At 39.7% G+C, this 22,086-nt stretch overlaps 1 protein-coding gene across 31 annotated transcripts in view; it reads right to left on the minus strand.

The window, feature by feature from the left end:
* AHI1 (Abelson helper integration site 1) overlaps nt 1-21,791 on the minus strand; it is a 180,734-nt gene extending 158,943 nt beyond the window's left edge. For 16 of the 31 annotated variants that reach the window (XR_011497651.1, XR_011497647.1, XR_011497646.1 and 13 more), the window contains exons 1-5: nt 20,728-20,911; nt 15,936-16,003; nt 14,708-14,832; nt 5,041-5,573; nt 2,477-2,658 (exon numbers count right to left, since the gene is read on the minus strand). Coding sequence is in view for 22 of the 31 variants with exons in the window: in XM_044754325.2 (XP_044610260.1) it covers nt 2,477-2,658; nt 5,041-5,573; nt 14,708-14,832; nt 15,936-15,945 (850 nt within the window). In the remaining 9 variants the exon portion in view is untranslated. Of the gene's footprint in view, nt 1-2,476; nt 2,659-5,040; nt 5,574-14,707; nt 14,833-15,030; nt 15,167-15,935; nt 16,004-20,492; nt 20,620-20,727; nt 20,912-21,085; nt 21,208-21,561 lie in introns of those variants that run through there. The other 15 variants (XM_070496189.1, XM_070496188.1, XM_070496185.1 and 12 more) reach the window with 9 other exon arrangements.
* Between the last annotated feature and the right edge of the window lie 295 nt (nt 21,792-22,086).

Consider the following 22,086-nt stretch of genomic DNA (forward strand, 5'->3'; position numbering starts at 1 on the left):
AAAAGACACAATAAAACTATCATTATTAACAAACGGTATGATTATGGATGTAGAAAATTGAACATATACGGATAAACTCTTAGAAATAATAAATGAATTTAGCAAGAACACTGGATACAACATTAAAAATTTTTTACATCAATTACAATTCTACATATATACCAGCAACAAAAAAATAGAAAATTCAAAAAAACGCCATTTCCAAAAGTATTAAGAAACATCAAATACTTAGGAATTAATCTAAGGAGAGACGTTGCTGAAATTTACAATATTGCCAAGCTAAATCGAAGATGTAAATAAATGGAGGTGCATACCAAGTTCATGGATGGCAAGAATCAATACCTTGCAAAGATGTCAAGTCTATTTACAGAGTTGTTAAATTGTGAATTTCTTTAGATTCGCCCAATGTGGATCAAAATCACAGTGGGGGGCAGTTCGGGGGGGGGGGGGGGGGGGGAAGAATTGAGAAACTGCCTCTAGAATTCACATGGAAATGCAAAGGTTAAAGAAGAGCCCAGGCAATGCTGAAGAAGAACACTAGAGTAGAAGTATCACTAAACAGCAAGACCCATAATAAAGCCACAGAAATTACAACAAGGTGGTGCTGGTGCATTCTGTCTAACGTACCAGAACAGAGACTCCTGAAACTGACCCATTTACACAGTCGTCCTATTTATGATAAAAGTGACCCTGCAATACAGAGAAAGAGATGCTCTCTTCATAAATGGTACTAGGTCAATTATATATTCACACGGGGAAAAAAATGGGGCTTGACCACTACCTCTCACCATATACAAAAGCAATTCCAGATGAACTGCAGATCTAAATATGAAAAGTGAAACAAGGAACTTAGAAAATAATGTATAGAAAAACATCTTAAAGACTTGGGAAAGATTTCTTAAACAAATCACAGAAAGTACTTAACATAAAAGGAAAAGAATGGATAAACTGGGCTACACAAAATTTAAACATGCTATTTTTTGAAAGATATCAATAAGAGAAAAATAATGAAACCCAAAGTGGGAAGATATCTGCAATATGTATGTGTATGCGTATTTAAATCCGAGAAAAGACTGCTATCTAGACAAAATATTCTCACAATTCGAAAAACATACACAATTTTCCACTTCTTAAAAACACTTGAACAAACTTACAAATGAAGAAATCCTAATAGCCAATAAACATGAAGAAGATGCTCAATTCACTAGTTATGGAATCAAAGTCAAAATGAAATATCACTAAACACTTCTAAGAATGACTAAAACTTTAAAATACAGACAATATAAACATTAGTGAAGATATAGAGCAACGGAAGCTCTCAAATACTGCTGGTATCAATTGGTAAACAAAGTATGAAAAACAGGGGGCACCTATCAAGGTGAAAAATATACATAATCTATGACATAGCAACTTTACTACTAAGAAAATGCTCAACAAAAATGTATACAACGTTCATGAAAGCACGTGACTAGAACGTTCATTATAGCTTTATTTGTAATCGCTTCACACTAGAAACAACTCAGATGTCTATCAACAGAAGAGGGAAATGAATTGTGGTATATTCGCACAATGGATATCCATACAATACAAAAACAGAACTCATAATGAATAAGCTCAACTGCATGCTACAACAAATCTCACAAAAATAATTTTGAGCAAAAAAGAGCACAGTATTTAAGATTCTATCTATATTAAAGTAGAAAAACAGGCAAAAATAAACCACGTGTTAGATGTCAAGGTAGTGTTTACTCCTTTAGCTCAACAAACTGGAAGGGGACTTGAGAGGGCTAATGATGTTCTGTTTCTTGATTTGGATGATGATTTTATAGGCACGTTAAGTTCCATAAATTCTAAAATTGCCTACTTTAGTCCCAAGTTTGGGCCAATTAAATAGAAATTGAAAAGAAAAAAAAGGATGTAAGCAAGAAAAAGGCAAGAATAATAAAAAAGAAAAAGAAAAGAAATGAGTAAAGGGCAAGATAGAAGGCCAGGGGGAAAAGGACTAGTGGGGAGGAGGAGAGGAGCTGAAGGAGGCTGAGGAACTGGGAAGATACCACGTTCCACAGAGGGAGGTGGCCTTAACATCTGAAACGTTTACTGGCTGTTGACCATTTATAGCTTTCAGTAACTGAGTCTAAATTATTTAGGGTCTCTAAACTCAACGGCATAAATAATAAAACTTCCATGCCACAACAGCAACTACAAAGGTAATGTCATTTAGAGTTCACTTAAACTCAAGAAACAGAGATGACTCAAGTAATACTAACTCATCATAGAGACTCAGAGTTACAAATAAATGAATGTTTTAATCTAGATGAATCCAAGCACAAGTACCAAGTATTCTAGATTGGATTAGATAATTTTTTTTCACTATATCCTTTGGGATGAGATTTTATTTAGTTTTAAGGGTTAAAAGTCTTAGAATCAAGTTATTTCTACCAAGGCACACATGTTTCATTTAATCTGGATAACAAACCTGTTTTAGCCTTCTTTCTCTTTTTTTTTGGTTTGGATTTTGTGTCATCTTGCATGCTGTCTTCTACATTTTGTCCCACTGGGTTTATTTCATCATCTTGATGAGAATCTGAAGTAACTGCTCCAACTGGAGATTCCTTTCTTGGTTCACCTTCAACTGCGTCATCAGAGATGGGCAATGTACTGCAGACATAACCCAAGTACAAAACATTACAAATATATTATTATTATTCATGATGCAGCAAAATGAACAGTAAATAGACAGGCAAACATAATCCGAAAATCGGTACGATTTCCTGCTGGGAGATTCACATATTTCCTTATGCACTAAAACGGTTAGCTGAAGCTAAGTATTACGGGTTTTATACTTGGTGATGAGTTATATACCCCGTGAGCCAAATTAAACTGAGCTGTAAACTCCAGGGAAAAATGAAACTGTGTTTTATGAGCAATGGGTCTGTTTTTACATAGGATTGATCAAAGCTTCCTTGCCCTGCTGCCAAGCAAATGATTGATGAACAAATTTCTAAATTACTCTAAAAGCAAAAAAAGTGCTCTAAGCTTGTTCTGCTTTCAAGAGGCTTCTGATAGTCAATCTTCGCTTGCATTTAAAAATTAAGCGTTTGTGTTCCAGTGGCTGGTGTGCCACTACATTTTCAGAAGGCTAATATTAAAATTAAAATCTGCATCACAGGAACTAATAAATGGTAAGGTGCAGTAGCCCAGAAGCACACTGAGCTGTAGACAGACACCAGCCTGTTAAGGTTTGTTTGCAATTTATCAAGTAAAAAAATCGCATCTAAATAATAAAAAATTGATTTCCAATATATTTAGTCATATTTCAAAAAATAAAGGGTAAGAAGTAAAAAGATTAAAGAAATATTTCAAATTAGTCATTCTAGAAGCCAAGCTACTTCATCACATCACCAAACACTATTATTTAAAGAGAACAACTACTCTTTGCATGTTACTGTCATGTAAGGCATGGTTTTATTTAAAATTCATAAGCTAACCTTAGTTAACAGTAAGTATGGCTTACTAGTTCGTGATAGATATTGTAGCTATGAGAAAGGAGCTTTATGATATGCTGTGCTGAGCAGCCTCTCAGATGGCCCCCAGTGACTCCTGCCTCCTGACATTCCTATCTTTGTGTAATGCCCTCCTATGTGGGCTGGACCTAGTGACTGAGTACTAACAGACAGAAAATGACAAAAGTAATGGATGCCACTTCTAAGATTAGGTTCCAAACAGACTGTGACTTCTGCCTCTCTGTCTGTCTCTTTTTGTCTCTGCATCTCTTTCAGGGTCTCTCCCTCTCTCTAGGAGCCCCTGCTCTGGGGAAGCAAGTGGCCATGTTGTGAGTAGACCACAGGGAGATGTTCATCTGGAAAGGAAGTGATGTCTCTTGCCAAAAGCCAGTCAAGATCTGAGACTTGCCAAGAGTCACGAGTGAGCTTAGAAGGTTATCTTCCAAACCCTCCAACAGCTACGTCATGTGGCAGATCCTCTCCCAGACAAGCCTTGAGATGACTGCAGCCCCGGCTGATATTCTGACCGTAGCCTGCGAAAGACCCTGAGTCACAGGCATAGTTAAGCCATGCCCAGATTCCTGATTCACAGAAACCGTCAGACAATAAATGTTTGTTGTTTTAAGCTGCTAAATTCCGGGGTAAATTTTTTATGCAGCAACAGATAACTAATACACATACTAACATGTGGCTGTAGCAACTCTATGCGCCGTCTCTCTGTTATCACTAGGATGTCTACCTTTTGATAAGTGGGGAATTATTTTTAGATGAGGACATTAGGGGAAATTGCCCCTGAATGCAAAGTATGGTCAAATACAGAATGTTCCCACCTCGAGTTGTTTAAATGCGGACTGCAGAAAACAAAGTTAATTATGGTAGTTAAGACATTTTCTATCTTGTTTTCCCCAAGGACAGACACAGAAATACGAATATACTCACAGAAGCTCACATTGCATACGCAAGCATATACGTATAAGCATGTGTACAGAAGACGACTTAGACCACCACCAAATTGTTCACAGTGATTATCTTTCGATGGTTGATTTTGATTTTCTTCTTTGTATCTGTATGTTCTACAGTGAACTATGTTATTCATATAATAATGGAAAAATGCTATATACATATATCCAAACAGGCATGTATAACTCAAAAAAGGGGGAGTAATGAGGTTTCTATTATTTAATAGGCAGATGTCAGTGAGGAGATAAGAGCAGAGACTCTGGAGCAAGGGTGCCAAGGTTCTGGCTCAGCTTCTGACTGGTTCTGGGACCTAAATCCTACAGTTTCCTCATCTGCAAAACAGGATGATAATATTACTATTCCTCACGGAGTTGTTATAATGAAAAAACAAGCTAACTCTTGTAAAGCATTTAGCACATGGTAAGGTGCTAAGTAAAGGTTAGCTTTTATTGTACCGGCAACGTGTCCAAATGAAAGACTAAGAATTTTCTTTGTGAAACTACAGATTTCACCCAAAAGCTGAAAATAACGGAGTGTTTTTCTAAGAGGACATCTTATATTTATCAATGTAAAGCACCTTGTTTCAGCTTTAGACAGGACTGGGACTTTCTTTTTTTTCTTTTTTCTTTTTTCACTGCTCAACTTGTCGTCATGCAATGAAGTATCTGAGGGAAAGTAAGTCAGCTGCTCTTTGAGTTTCTTCCTTATTTTCTTCTTAATCTCCTTCGCCATTTCTTCAGCCACCTGGAGCTGGTACACCTGCATCAGTTCTTCTTCCTCACCGGCCTTGGCACTGTCCTGTTGAGTGACACCCGGCTGTGACTTCACTCGTGCTTTCTGAGGTGTAGAATCCCCCTTCTTCTCAGGAGTTTCCATTTCCACTTCTGGCGCAGTCACCTGGAGCACTGTTTTTAGAACCTTTTTATTTGCCTTTTCTTGCTTGTCTTCCTCTACACTAACATCCTCTGGATTTTCAGTTGTTGACTGTGGATTCTTTAGTTTGTTTTTAGTGACTCGCATGCTCTTCTCTGGGTCAAACGTGTCAGTAGCACTTAAACCATCACTTTTAGTTTCTGTAATTTTCTGAGGACTGCTTCGAACAGCGTCAAGCTAGGAAAAGAAGACAGAATCACAAAGTCTGAGCCCAGCACAGTTTAGTCACATACAGACAAAGCACAGTGACCAGTGCTCAGCAGTGTGTGACATCAGGAAGGTTACTTCATTTTTTCTTGAACATAGAGATACATTCTGGATCATCTGATGAGCACCTCCCTACTTCATTCTCTAAGCATGAGATCAGTAACCTCTAAAAGTAACTTCAGATTAAATGAGCTTATTAATTAACACAGAGAAAAGTACTTAATGACTTTCCAGAAGTGAATTAATTGCTCAAAACTCAAATGTTATTTTCCCCTTGGGAAGAATGATCCATACCCTAAGAAATATTTGAGAAATTGCTAAAGAGGCACTGAATTAAAGCATTTCACATTCTCCAACAGAAAACACACACAGGTCATTTATCTTGCTTCATAATTACATTCTAAAACCAAAATATACAGTTCTAGGATTACTCTGCAATTACTCCAAATGCATCACTGAAAATGCTGCCAAGTATTAGCTATAACGAAGTTAAACGATACAACAGACTAAGCAAACACCTGTGACCCTTTCTCCAATCAAAATTACTTTAAAATTAGACATATTTTTAATAGAAAAAAAGCCTAGTGATCAGAAAGGAACGTTACTAGTAATAAAATAAATATTTAAAAAAATTCCCAAACGATAAAAAATAAGGGAGAATCAAGTCTATTACCAAACTACCAGAGAAAACCACAGGCCAGAGGAAACACTTCTCCAGAGAAAGAGGTGGTTCTGGAGAAGCTGTAAGCTCAGGGCCAAGTAATGCAAGAATAGGGAGGGGATGACCTGAGGATGACCAACTGAGAAACTGGGAAGGACAGCTCTGGTCCCTTCTCCGTCTGTGTTAGTGACATCATGTGTTAGATGGCAGCACTGAGAGCATGGAGCAGCTGGGTATAGAGAGAGGGCAGCACTCAGAGGAGAGAGCAGCTGGGTACAGAGAGAGGCGGCACTCAGAGGAGAGAGCAGCTGGGTACAGAGAGAGGGCAGCACTCAGAGGAGAGAGCAGCTGGGTACAGAGAGGGTGGCACTCAGAGGAGAGAGCAGCTGGGCACAGAGAGAGGGCAGCACTCAGAGGAGAGAGCAGCTGGGTACAGAGAGAGGGCGGCACTCAGAGGAGAGAGCAGCTGGGTACAGAGAGAGGGCAGCACTCAGAGGAGAGAGCAGCTAGGTTTAGAGAAAGAGGGCAGCAGTCTCCAGGTAAGCTCAACCCTCACCACCAGCAGAAGCAGATTATGTTGAAAGCAATCAACAGGAGAAGAGATTCTCAAATAGATAACCAGACAACTAAAAACTAACAAACACTGAAGGGAAGCTGCACCATGAAGGAAAAGACACCAAATCCAATAAAACAGAACAATTAACAATGAAGGAAAATGATAGGATCACCACAATAAGAATTTACAATGTCATCAAGAAAGAAATTCAAAAGCATATTGGATGGAAAAAAGCAACTGCACAAGTCAGGAGTAAAATTTTGAGCAAGGAAAATAAAGTTTAGGAGATGTGTTGAAAAACAGATTGGACAACACCAAAGTGCTCCAAGATGGAAGCCACTATCAAAATGAGGAATTCTCCCAGAAATGAGCTTACCAATGAAGACTGAAGTTCAATTTTTGAAAATCCCCATGTTAAAGTAGTTAGAAAATATCTAATATATGTTAAAAGATCTAAAAATGCTTTAAAAAAAACTAGTATTCCAATATATATCCAATAATTTACCATCCCCAACACTCTTTCGCTTACCTAAAAGATATTTCCAAATTCTATTCTTCAAGGATAAACTATGAAGCCTTATCCTCAAAAAAATCTTCCCTAAAAACAAACCTTATAAAAATAACTTCTCTTAAAAAAAATAAGTTTAGCGGCCGGCCCCGCGGCCAAGTGGTTAAGTTCGAGTGCTGCACTTCAGTGGCCTGGGGTTTCGCTGGTTCGGATCCTGGGTGCTGACATGGCACTGCTCATCAGGCCATGCTGATGCAGGGTCCCACGTACCACAACTACAAGCACCCACAACTAAAATATACAACTATGTACTGGGGGGATTCAGGGAGAAAAAGCAGGAAGAAAAAGAAAAAAAAGAAGAAGACTGGCAACAGTTGTTAGCCCAGGTGCCAACCTTTAAAAAAAAAAGTTTATTTTCACCTCTTCTGTTTCTAAAAGCAACACACGCTTAACTGAAAAGTTAGAAAACAAAACATTAAAAATACAGAAAATACTTAAAGAGAAAAAGAGGACACAAAGCTCAACTCTGGCTGCCTCACACAAGGAAAATCACGGCTAATCTGTTCAGAGACTTATTTTTGACTTCTCTCTATGAATACAGTCATACCTAATAACCTTGAATATCCATTATGTTAAAACGCAAATTTTAACACCCGTACATTTTTCTTTCTACTTTCTCAGTGAGTACCAGAAATGCAGTGGCAATATATACAAAATGTGAGGCCACTCCTGAAGGAAATAATGGAAAAAAGATAACAAAAAATTAGAAATAGTAGAATTATGGTTTAGAAGAAAAGATTTTAAAAATGAAACCCTGGGAAAGCCAATCAAGTGAGGCTCAGTTTTTTATTTACTCTCTTCCACTGATCTGTCAACCTTTGGACTAATAACATCATTTTAATTTTATAATATGACTTTACATTTGTTATTTATGCTTCTGTTTTATTCAATTAATTTTTTAAAACTACTGTAATAAATAATTCTATGGAATCCCATATATTCCATACCATTGTACTGATATTTCTTTACTTTTTAAACATCCTGTTTTTGTGGTTTTGATTTCCTTTTTCTCATTTTATGCTTTATGGGATAGTTATTAAATTTCTAAGTAGCTTATAAATTTTAAACTTTTGTTATTAATTTCTAGATTTGTTGTACTATAGTAAAAGAAAAGGTCTACCTCTATGGAATTTACTATTTCATGGATTAGATTTTGACTGAATTTTGAAGTGTCTCAAATACACTTGTTCATGTTCTATTATACCTCTGCCCATCCTTTTATCTTTACTTTCTGTGCATTTAGGTTTTTGCTTTAGTTTGTCTGTTTTTAAAATCAGCTTGAGATGCAATTTATATACAATAAAATTCACTAATTTATATGTATAATTAAACGAATTCTGGCTAATGCTTATGGACATGTAACCACCAGCATCCTCAGGATGTTAAACATTCCTGTCACCCGACGTGTTCTTCCACAAAGACCACCCCTAACACTCCACGCTGTGGCTCCACTCAACCACTGATCTGCTTTCTGTCCCTATAATTTTGTCTTGTCTAGAATTTCATACAAAAGGCATCATACTGTCTAGACTTTTCTGTCTGGTTTCATTCATGCAGCATGAAGCTTTGGGATTCATCCACATTGTTGCATTTATGGTAGTTTATTCCTTTTTATTGTTGAGCAGTATTCCACTGTATGGATAAACACTACATTTTATTTCTCCATACACCAATTAGTGGACATGTGAGTTATTTCCAGTCTTGAACTGTTATATGTTATCATTTCTCATGAGTAAATACCCATACATGGAATTGTTGTGCTATATGGTAAGTAAACGATTAACTTCTTAAATAACTGCCAAACTGCTTCCCAAAGTGGCTCTACCTTCTGCATGCCCAAATGTATAAGAGTTCCAGTTAGCTAACATCCTTGCCAGCACCCAGCATTGTCAATTTCCATTTTTTAGCTGTTCTAATGGGTGTGTAATAGTATCTCATTACTGTTTTAAATTGCATTTCCCTAATTACTAATGACATTGAGAATATTTACACGTGCTTATTTGCTATCTGTATCTCTTCGTTGGTTAAGTGGTTAAATCTTCAGCTCATTTTCATTGGGTTATTTTCACACAACTGAGTTCTAAGAGTTCTTAAAATGTTCTAGATACACTTTATCAGAAAGTGTGTTGCAAATATTTTCTCTCAACCTAAAGCTTTTCTTTTCATTTGCTTAGCAATGTTTTGAATTTGCACAAAGCCAAATTTATCCCTTTTGTCTCTTATGGTTCATGCTTTTGTATCCTGAGAAATTTATTCATAACTCAAGGTTACAAAGGTTTCATCTCGTACGGCTATCAATAATGAGCACTGGTTCTCCTTACTAAGAGTCATGGATTTGCCCACTCTCCCACTGGCATAACAGGGAATTAGTACTGCACAGTTGTCATGAACACAAGCTCTTCAGTCAGAAGGACCTGGATGCACTACTTATTAGCATAGGATCCTGGGTAAGTTTTTTAATCTCTGAGCCTCAGTTCTCCAACTTATACTAATTTTATAGATTCTTGTGAGCATTAGGTAAGTCAACGCATGTAAAGAACTTAGCATATTGCCTGGCATGTAGTAGATACAGACAAACATTAGTTGAAGAAAAGCTTGGCACCATTATTTATGATTCATGTCTTATTCTATTTACTAAAACTTCAAGAATATTAGTTAAGGTGAAAAGAGATCTTCCTTTATGGGTCCTGATTTTAAAGGAAGTACCTATAGGTGAGGTGTACCTATAGGTCATTCATGGACTACTCTCCCTTCTCAAAGGGGGCCATGGAAAACTACTGAAATCATATGCAACATGTCATATACGTACCTGAGGGTACATAATTGTCACCTACATGAACACCAAATTTTTTTTTTTAAATCATTGTCTTGTTTCTAAGTAAAATATGACGGCTTTTCTCCCTTATTTTTATATGATCACATGATTTTTATTCAACTTATTTGTACTCACTTATTGATATTGACTGATACCCAATTATTAAGCTGTTCTTGAGTTCCTAGGAAGAACTCTATCTGACTGAGACAGAGTATTCTTTCAACACACGATTACATTCAATTTGCTCATATTTTATTTAGGTCTTTTTGTTCTTTCAATAGATACTCCTAATTGAGACAACTCTAAGTTTCTTTTTAGAACTCTGTCTACATTTTTGCAAACTTTTATTTTTAAACTTTATGTCATTTTGTTTGATGGGTTAATGTTGCAAGTGGAATACCTGATATTTTAAAAATCTATTTAGAATCTGCTTTTTAAAATAGGAAGTTTAAACCATTTACGTTTATTGTCATGACTAAGACTCTATTCTTATTTAAATTTTTTATTTCATTATTTTTGTTCCTTTTTAAAAAAAATATCTAGGGGCTAAGCCAGTGGTGCAGCAGTTAAGTTCACACATGCCACTTGGGCAGCCCAGGGTTTGCAGGTTCAGATCCCAGGTGTGGACATACACACCAACTGGCAAGCCATGCTGTGGCAGGTGTCCGACACATAAAGTAGAGGAAGATGGGCACGGATGTTAGCTCAAGGCCAGTCTTCCTCAGCAAAAAGAGGAGGATTGGCAGCAGATGTAAGCTCAGGGCTAATCTTCCTAAAAATATATATATATATATATATTTTTTTTTTATTTCATTTTTCCTGATCTTTGTTGACTGTGAAAATATAATAATCTATTTAACATATTACATATTTTTTGTTTTACTCATTTCAAACTCCAGGATAAAATAACTTCTAACTACATCCTAGGTAAAAAGGAATCATTACAAGACATTTTCTTTGCAAGCTAGGAAACTTTGCCCAACCTTTGAGAACAAACTGTTTCTCATATCATATATACTTATCTATATATACTTCTCTAATATAAATCTCGTTTTTTTTTTAAAGATTGGCACCTGAGCTAACAACTGTTGCCAATCTTTTATTTTTTTTCCTGCTTTTTCTCCCCAAATCCCCCCACTACATTGTTGTATATTTTAGTTGTGGGTCCTTCTAGTTGTGGCATGTGGGATGCCGCCTCAGCATAGCCTGATGAGTGGTGCCATGTCCGCACCCAGGATCCGAACAAGCGAAACCCTGGGCTGCCAAAGCAGAGCACATGAACTTAGCCACTTGGCCATGGTGCCAGCCCCTATAAATCTTAAGTAATTATTTTTGACATAAATAATAATTGAGAAGGTTCTATACATTTAACTAGTTCCAAGGGTCATCCAGATACATTTTCAGATCATAAATTCTCTATTTTTTTTTTCCTTAAAGTTTGACACCTGACCTAACATCTGCTGCCAATTTTTCTTTTTTTTTTCCCTTCTTCTCCCCAAAGCCCCCCAGTACATAGTTGTATATTCTAGTTGTAGGTTGTTCTGGTTGTATTATGTGGGATGCCACCTCAGCATGGCATGATGAGCGGTGCTAGGTCTGCAGCCACGATCCAAACCAGTGAAACCCTGGGCCGCCAAAGCGGAGCATGTGAATTTAACCACTCAGCCATGGCCCTGGCCCCAAATTCTCTACTCTTAAATTCTTAATTTGGATTCATGTCTCTGGACATGGTACTACATACTGAACTAACACACTTTCCAACAGTACTGTAGTTTTTCTCAGGCAGGGAATACTGGGAGTAATTCTCTGCTAACTCCATATGTTCACTATAGCTCTCACAAGTGACTGACAAGTTAGGTGACCGGATTCTTTGGGACACAATTTTTCCCCAAATACTGTACAAATACTACTCCACTGTCTTTTGGATTTAGTGTTTTTTGAGAGAATTCTGAAATGCACTAGATGTTTCTTTTTCTGTCTAGATGTTAACAAAATTTATTTTTCTCTTAAAATTAAAAAGTTTCTAGTATAGTTCTCATCTCATAAATTTTACCTGGAATGCAAGATGGACTCATCTCATCCTAGATCTTTTTTTTTACTCTCAGGAAGGCTTCTTCACCATGTTCTTTCTACTGTTTCTGCTCCATAGTACTGTCTGGAAACACTTACTTGTAGCTCAAGTATTTCTGTATGACCTATATAGAACATATACGTTCTATATGTTATTCTTCTCATGGAAGACAATCTCAAATTTGTCTTCCACATCACTGCTTAGATTTTTCCATGGTGTCAATTATACTGTGTTAGGACTGAGATATAGTTTTAAGGAAGCAACTGAAGACAGAACATGGAGGGACTGTGGTTTTAAATCCCACTTATGCTGTGTCTGGCTATATGACCCTGGCAAACCGTTTAACATCTCTGTTAAGTGCTTTCTGTTCAGATGTTTATAAAATTTCTCATGTGCAAAATAAGACCTGCAAAACTACACTTCATGATTAACACGAGAATTAGCATTTGTAATGTTCTTATCACAGTGCCTGATACATAGTTATAAAACAATAAGATGAACCTGCCATTATTATGACTTCTCTTATTATGGTTTTTTCCTTAATTTTCTTATTTCAGCCTCCTTCCTTTTCAATCTCAGCCTATTCTGTGCTGGGGATTCCTTGTTCTTGTTCTGAAGAGGTCCTGTCTCTTCAGACCTTATTAAAAGAGGTGCTATTGGGTTGTGGTTAAGACTAGATTCTGCAGTCAGACTGTCAGAGTTTGAATCCTGGTTCTACGCCTGACTATGTAACTTTGGGTAAGTTATTCAATCCTCTGTGATCCAGTTTCCTCATCTATAAATGGAGGTAAGATCTCATAATTTTGTTGTTTGTATTAAAAATGAGTGAATACACATAGAATGTTTAGAAGAGTGCCTGAAAGATAGAAAGCACTCAGTTATGTAGTAAATAAAAGCAGGTATTCCTCCTCTACTTCTTAAAGTAAATCATTTCAGAAATATGTTGTTTTCCTGTAAGTCCTCCAGGAATAGATCCTTCTTGTGAGCTGAAAAACCTCTTTCTAAATATTTCTTCCTGGTGTACCTATGTCTGAATGAAAAGATACCTTGAATGGCCTGGCGTTTGCCAAGAGAGCCTGGGTAGATTATGCTTAGTCACCTCCACGAGGGTGTCCTCAACACGTCTACTGGACCTTAGGTAAATGAACATGCCTTCGACCCATTTCCTGGTTATCCATTTAATTTAGCATTCTTGGCCTAAACTGCATTTTGTTCATGCTCACAAAGCCTAGTTCTGACTGTGAGAGAAAAGATAAGGTCCTACACTTTGACTAAACGAGTCCATAGCAATATCCGGCAGACAACTGTTTCCAGGCTTCTTTCTGCTTTTGCCAATGTACACCACCTTACCCAAGGGGAGGACATATACAATATGCAATGTTCCATCTTCCATATGCCACTGTTTCCAACCATATTGTGTACGGGTACCACTAGAAGAAGCATATTTAGTTTAGGGCAGTGTCCACCATGGGAACCTAATCTGCCCCATGCTGTCAGGAGTTCTAAATTGGTGTGCAGCAGTACACCTGCGTCCTATGAATCCCTCACATGTGTATGGCTGGATTCTGGCCAATGTCAGTATTTATTTTTGCTTCACTTGAGAATATACACTGTTACACTGATGACTGCCAGATAGAATATTAAAATCAATAAGTCCTATGACAAAATACAGAATAGGATAAAATTTGCTGGGTAAAACGTAGGGTATATGTAACTCATCATAAAACTCTTGCCAAAGAAATATTATGTACCAAATAACTATGAAGTTATTTGTGTGTGTGTGTGCGTGTGGACACAAGAGATTATGGTCAAAAGAGTAAAAGGTACAAGTGAAATAGTGAGACAGGTTTGAAGAGTGAACGGTGCATTAATGTGGATACTATTACAGACTCTTTAAAGCACCCTGGGAATCAGGTTGTAGTTAAGTGCTGATTTGTTTGGTATTACTTGGAATTCTGTTTTTAATCCCTTCAAGCGTGCCGCCAAAAATTCTATCATTTGAAAGTGCACCTCAAGTACAAAAAGGATAATTATTGCCTTAAGGTTCCATTGATTTCTCTAGGTTCTGCTGTGTAGAATCACATGAATTAAGTCTAAATAAAGACAAGCCATTGAATATCTGAAGGAAAATATTACTTCCTAAATTCTTCATAATTCTGGATTAAAAATCTTGATTTTCTTCAAAAATGGGAAATGTGGTTAGTTTTGAGTTTCTCCACTATCCCTAGTCACTCTGAGCAGTCCAAGTCCTTCTTATAGGAGCACTCAAGACTGAACTCAGTCTCTAAGAATAATGATGTTGCTAATGTAAACTTGATTTTACCATACATTATGGACCAAATTTAATTTCCAAAGTTCCTTAGAGTTTTAATAAGAAAGTCATAATCTTATGCAGATATATAAGTCACCGTTACCAAATGATCAATTACTCACTGAGAGTTTTTCTCCAGATTTGCCAATTTTTTTCTTCAGTTTTTTTCTTTCGCGTATTAGATCATTGTGGGTCTTAAGCAATTCCTCAAAGCGAACTTTGGTTTTTACTTTGGCTTCACTCTCCACTACAAATGATAAAGACTCACGTCATTTTCTAAACAACTCTATGATAAACATAACTGCATTCTTATTACGTGAAAGAACGCAGTCTTGTAAATGCCTGCATGAGTTCTCCAGCTATCTTAGAACAACTGACTAGTCCTTCCTTCTTAAAAAACTTCTTTTGGATTTGGTGACACCACACTCACTCGTATCCCTCTTACCTTTTGGGCGACTCCCTCTAAAAGTCTCCTTTGCTAAGTTAACTTTTACTTATGATGCACAGTAGCACATCTACCACTGTTAGTTCCATGGCCTTAAACAAGTTACTCAGCATCTCTAAACTTCACCTTCCTTATCTGTAAAATTAAGAATAACTTATGTCAAAGATCAATCTGTAGGACAACTGGCTAACACTTGCCTAGTCAAGAATCAGCATTCAAGAAATATTAAATGTTGAAAGTTGTTTTTCCCTTTAAAACATAAATCAGATCATGTTATTCTCTTGCTTTAAGACCCTGTGAGTTTCCCACCTCACTTAAGACAAAATAAAACAAGTCCTTCACATGCCCTACAGAGTTCTCACTTCCTGGCCTGCCTACCTGCACAGCTTCAAAAGAAGACAAATATCCCCTTAGATCCCTACATTCTGGCTGTACTGCCCTTCCTCTAGCTCCTGTGCCAGTCACCTGTCTTTGCAAATAAAGTTTTCTGAAACATAGCCATGCCCACTTGGTTAAGAATTGCTGTGGCTGCCTGTGTGCTTCAACGGCAGAGGTGAGTAGCTGTAGCAGAGACCAAGCCTAAAATATTTCCTCACCCGCCCTTTAAGAACATTTGCCGATGTCTGCTTCAGCGTAAAACATCCATTTTGATGATAACAAAAATTAATCATGTTGTAATTATTACTTACCTTGTCCAGCTGAGTCCCAAACTGCCACCCACCGAACACATAATAATCTTAATCACCAACATTAAATAGAAAATTGAATATCAAACTATTAAATATCATATTTTGTTGATGACATCTACTTTATTCATTATCAGTTAAAGAACCCCTTAAAATAACCCAAACTTTAAAATAAATAAATAATATGTATTGCATACATAAATTTCATAGAAGTCTTACCAGTGGGCATATCTCAGCCTTATGGAGAGTATTGAGTTGTAATATAAAGCACTCACTCAATCAGTATCCTATTAAAACAAAGAGAATTTATTTTTAATATGGAATTTCCAAATAAAAACTATAAAATATTCTTCATGCAAGATTACGTCATTGTCCATTACCTCATCAAGTTTATAACAATAAAGCTAAGTTCTCTCATCAAAATCTTACATAAATGACTTGAATTGGTTTAGAGTCCAAAATAAAGTGAAGCAAACTGGACCATATTTGAATAAAATATTTATATATTTTAAATAAAATTTTTTTTCAATTTTGAAAGGCAGTAAACATCTAACTTGGTATGTTAATACACTTTTAAAAGTGTTTTAAGTAAATAAGGAACATTCCAATACACTTTGAAGAAACAAGACTCCACCTCAAGACTGACTTTCCCAAGAGCATACACTATTAGTAAAGTATGCTTGTGAGGAGCATATTCACAGATAATGAATCTAAATAGCTCTGTACCTGCCCTAAAATGCTGCTACGGTAGAGAAAGTTAGCACAAGCATCCACACTTTCTTTCTCAAATAAATACCTGGGTGTACATCATTGTTATCAAAACCATGGATTAAATTCAGTATAAATATTCCTGAATTGCCAATTTCATTTAAAGATTGGAGGTGTGTCCAAAACATATTGATTCCTGCACTAGAACACAATATGAATATGTTTTTAAGGATAAAAATGAACACTATTCAAAAAGAGAAAAAAGACATAATTTAAGCGGGCTTAGCAATTATCACTGAATGCTCCAGATCCCTGGGGATCCACACTCATGTTCCTCTGCTGTTAGAGGTACTTTGGACAGAGCAGTCTAAGAAGAAATGCTAAAAAGAAAAGAATGATTATACAAACACACCTAATCATGTGAGTCAACTTATGTGACAACTATCCAGTACACAGACAAAACAGACATTACAAATAAATAAATATATAAATAAAACAAAAACTAGTAATAAACTAGGGGGAAAAAAAGCAGACATCACTAAAACCACACAGCAAAAACTCCTCTAATTTACTAGACGAACCCGTATGTACTCTTTCTAGTTGACACAGATCTAATAAACCTGGTCATCTACTTTCCAATCCACCCCAAATTAGAAAAGAGAGAGGCTGCAAAGGTAAGTATGATGACAGCATCAGTAATTGAAACCGGACAGCACATGAGAAGAAAAAAATATAAAGAAGGACTTAATATTTATAGTATTCCATGGTCACTCAATCTATAGGAAAACAGCTGAACTATGTCATGACTATGAATCACCAAGAAAAGGTTTACTCATATTGAGCTTAATCTGTTTTCTTTTCTCTTGAGTAGAATTTATGACATTTTAGATTAAACAAAAACTACTGAAGAGGCAGGGCAAAGAGTCAAGGATGATTCTTATGTTTCTGGAACTAGAATAATGAGACCAGAAGCATCATGCATTGGGATATAGTACAGTACAGGACAAGTATAGTGGAGGGGTTTAAAACACACATCCTGGAATAATTAGTCTCCTCTGATTACTTGTGTGACCTTAGGAAATTTCTTTCCTCACCTGTACAATCAGTCCAACAGTGCCTGCTCAAAGGGTTGTTTAAAAGGGTTAAAGGATTGAGAACAGTGCCTTAGACAGAACAAGTATCAATCAGCAAACATTAGCTACAACCGTAACAGATACTTCTTACGGAGACACTCACTGAGCTGACCGGGCATGCTGAACTGGCTGCGTGAGGGGCACTAAGCGGCTATAAGCTCAGACTCCACTGACAGATCCTTGGATTCAAATCCCAATTCTACCTGCCAGTAGATTAAGCTCTGTAGACTTCAATTTCCTAATCTTTCAAAACAGAGTAATAATAGTAAATCACTCATATAGGGTTTTTGTAAAGATTAAATAAGAATATATAACTAAAACACTTAACACAATGCCTAGATCATGGCAAGCCCTTCAAAAATGGTGGCCTTTACTACTTTATGAAGAAAATATATATCACATAATATACAAATATATAATTATACTATATATATTATAATCACATTATGTTTGGTAGCCAATAGAATATAGTAATCCAGCAAGGAGACCTAGGCTGAAGAAGTAGGCATCATTTGTATATGTGATGGCCACAAGAAACACAAGCACCAAAGCGAATTCTGGGAGCTCACAAAATAAAATAAAAAGACATCAGACAGACAGGTGAAAAACTGAGAAAGAGAGGTATCACAGGAACCAAGGGGAAAAGATTTTTAAGAAAGAAGTGGTCTACACTGTGTGGTATCAAAAGTTGCTGCAAGTTTTGAAGTGTCTACTGGATTTGCAATCAGGAAGTCACATGAGCAAGACTGTTTACAGATGGGCAGAAACCTGGCAGCCACAGGTGGAGGGATGAATTGAAGGCTAGACATGCAGAAGAAACATGTAGATAATTCTTTCTACAACTCTGCTTCCAACTGTCTTTCCCCACCCCCAAAGGCAGTGACATGAGGCAGCAGCACTGCGGGACAAAAAGACTATGGAAGGACTTTGCTGTTTGTTTTAAGATTGTTCTCCATGCCTCCATCACCCTACCCTTTTAAAAAATAAATCATTATCTACACTACAATCAGAGTGACTTTCTAAAATACAAATGTGAAGGTATCATTTCTTTAAAACTCTTCACTAGCTCCCAATCACCCACTGGAAAAAATATGAAGTCCTTACCACTGGGTCCATGGCTACTTCTGAAACGACCCCTTGCCTTGGTTCACCTCCCCTTCTCTGGCCACACTTCCACCCACATTCTATGCTCCAGCCATGTGAAATCACTTGCAGGCCCTCAAATGTGCCCCACTCTTTCTTGCCTCTGTACCATTACACACCTCTCTCGTGAGACATGCCCTTCCTCCCTGTCCCTCTAACAAATTCCAACTATCCTCTGACACTAAATGCAACTGGGATCTTCTCTGGGGAGCACTCTACCCATGAGGGGCAGTTAAATAATTCTTCTCTGTGCTCCTTCATATCTCCTTCTACCTCAGCCCTCAATTTTCACGCGGGCAAAATGTTCTCTGACTCCCACCAAACTGCCATTGTTTCGGAGGGCCTGGCCTGTGCTCTCTTCATCTGTGTATTCCTTCTTAAAAGGGGTGTGGGGTGGGGGCAGTAATAATGGTTCGAGGGTCAAAAAGACTCAAGCTTAAACTCTTGTTTTACCACTTGTTGAATGTGCAGCCTTGGGCCAGCTACTTAATTTCACTAAGGCTTGTTTTGGATTTTTCCCCCTGGGAAATTAAAATAGCACCTACTTTATTGTAAGGAGAAAAAGAAAAATTGAAAAGCAAAGTGATCACAGCAGCTGGCACAGTGTAGATGCTCAAAATTACTTAATGCTCATTATTATAGTATTAAAAATAATTATGTAACAGATAAAAACACCATTAAGTACATATTTACATTATTTACTTTTTAGTTTAATGCACAATTGAATAAATGCTAATACTACTTAACAACATAGCAGGTACACTACAGAAATAATCATCTCTAAGTGTTCAGGTGTACTACAGCAAACACATTACAGAATTAATGACCAATATTTGATTAGTAACATCATTGTCAAAAATCAAGGTCAGACTTAAAATGACATTCCTGAATCTCATATATGCCATTATTTTAAAGCTTTTTCCTCACAAACCTTTACAGGTGCTGCTAACAGATACCAAGAAGGGAAATTAACATAATTAACAAGTTTCATCTCAATTTACTTTTTCTTTAACCACCTGATTATCAGCCAATAATCTATCGATCAAAGGGAGAAAAAGCTAAGAGGCCTGGATAATTCACTACTCGACCGAATTTCACAGCATGGGAAAAAAGAAGCAAAGAAAAACCCTGTATTCACAAGTCAATTAATAAATAGATGATAGTCTCCATAAATAAACAGAATTCTAAATATGGTTTAAAAAACTTTGGGTATTTAAATTTCTCCCAAATAATGTTTTTAAAGTGTCCGAGTCCCCACAATAAGCAATGTCCCTGCAAGCCCAAGCAGACAGCGGTCGTTAACGCAACAGGTGACGGACCGTCAACATCCTCTCCTCGGGGGGAGGAGCAGAGGCCACAGGTGGAGGGCCGTCAGCATCCTCGGGAGAAGGAACAGACGCCACAGGTGGAGGACCGTCAGCATCCTCTCCTCCTCCCGAGCAGAGGCCACAGGTGGAGGGCCGTCAGCATCCTCGGGAGAAGGAACAGACGCCACAGGTGGAGGACCGTCAGCATCCTCTCCTCCTCCCGAGCAGAGACCACAGGCGGAGGGCCGTCAGCATCCTCGGGAGGACCGTCAGCATCCTCTCCTCCTCCCGAGGAGAGGCCACAGGTGGAGGGCCGTCAGCATCCTCTCCTCCTCCCGAGCAGAGGCCACAGGCGAAGGGCGGTCAGCATCCTCGGGAGGAGGGGCAGAGGCCACAGCCGCCGGCAGCAGGGTTTCAGCCGTGCCCAAACGCAGCGCAGCCGCCGGCGGGGAGTCCTAAACTGTCTACGTCTTTCCCATTTCTACCTGTACACCTGGAAACGACCGCCGCGGCGTAATTCGCCTTTCCTCCGACACCGGGAGCACATCAGCCGCCCCTCCCCAGACGCGGCGAGAAGGTGTCGCAGCGCTAGAAGGCGCACCAGGCGCCCCCCACGGCCAGACCCGCCCTCAGGCCGAGGCGGCCCCCAGACTCCACCCCAGCGGGAGAGCAGACCCCTCCCCTCAGGACGGCCCCAGCCCCGGCGCCCGCCGTACTCACGGAGAGGAGCTCGCGGACGGCCGGCGCCAGGCGGTGCGCACGCTCCCCGCCAGCGCGCGGGCCGAGACCGAGGGCCGCGCCGCCAGCCCGGGCTCTGAGGGCCGGCCGGTGCCGCAGTGCAGGCAGCGCGCCGCCGTGACGTCAGCGCCGCCTGCGCCACCGCTCCCATGGCAACCGCCGCCCCGCCCCCGTGCCTCCTACGCCTGGGCCCTGCGGGGCTGAGGTGCTGCGCCTGCGCAGACGGCGCGCGCGCGCCCGCCCCACCGTGGACCCTCCAACTGCGGCCGGGCACGCGCTCGGGGGCCCGGCAAGGCGGGAGGCGTCGGGGACCGGCCGACGCGGAGAAGCAGACTCGTACCCCCGCGATCGCACCCGCAAAGCCAAGGGTGCTTGCTGCGTGGCGAAGGGAGAGCCGGACTGCAGGCCGGATCGTGCGGAGCGCTGCCCGCGGAGACGGGCCTCGCTGCTCCCCGCCCCGCCTGCCTGGCGCCGCCCCCGAGTGGAGCCCTCCAGACCCACCCCGACGCTCGGCCGAGCGCCGTGCCCTGCGTGCGTTCCTTCGGAGCCCGGCTAGCCAGGCCCCCTCGGCGTCTGCACGCCTGCAGACCCCCTCGTTGTTCTGCAGACCCCGTGGGAGGCAGAGACACCCTGCTCATCCTGCGTCCCTGCCCCCGCCCCGGACGGCTGTCTGGGTGTCCCCACCGCCGTCCTCCCAGGGTTCCGGTTAGACCACTGAGAGTAACCGAAACGCCTCCTGCACCGATCGCGTCCCCTCCACCTGTTTGACACCCAGGGGATGGCCCATCCGGCCCAGCGCCCGCCGCTCCCGCCCACCTGCATCCTGCTCGCCAGGGTCAGCGTGGGGGCCCTCTACCAGGCACCCGACTCCAGTTTTGACCCGGAATTCTGTTCTCCCCCCTGCTCCGACCTCGCTCAAACGGAAATCCGATCATGCCACCCTCCTCTTGAAAACTCTTCAGAGATCCGTAGGATCCTGCGAGACGCCCCACCTCCTGACTGTTTATGTCTCATTGCCTCCTTCCAGTTCTGTGCTGCGGCGGTATGGCGTGACGTGTCCCATGCAGAACGACCCAGGCCTCTCATGCCCCAGATCTTGCGCACATTATCCCCTCTCCCTGAAAATCCTTCCTTGTGAATACTCCTGCGTGTCTCAGCGTGAAATGGTGTCCATCCTTTGAATCTTAGCCATGTTGACTAGCACCTCCAAACGCTCCTGCTGTATATCCTATTATGCTTTGGACACTCATTCTACACGTTATATTTCAATCGTTTACATCGTATTTTAATTTTTCTAGCCTCAGCATCTACCATAGTATCTATCAAATGGTACTTCATGAA

This window comes from Equus asinus, chromosome 24 (genome assembly GCF_041296235.1).
Source record: "Equus asinus isolate D_3611 breed Donkey chromosome 24, EquAss-T2T_v2, whole genome shotgun sequence".
NCBI classification, from domain to species: Eukaryota; Metazoa; Chordata; class Mammalia; order Perissodactyla; family Equidae; genus Equus; species Equus asinus.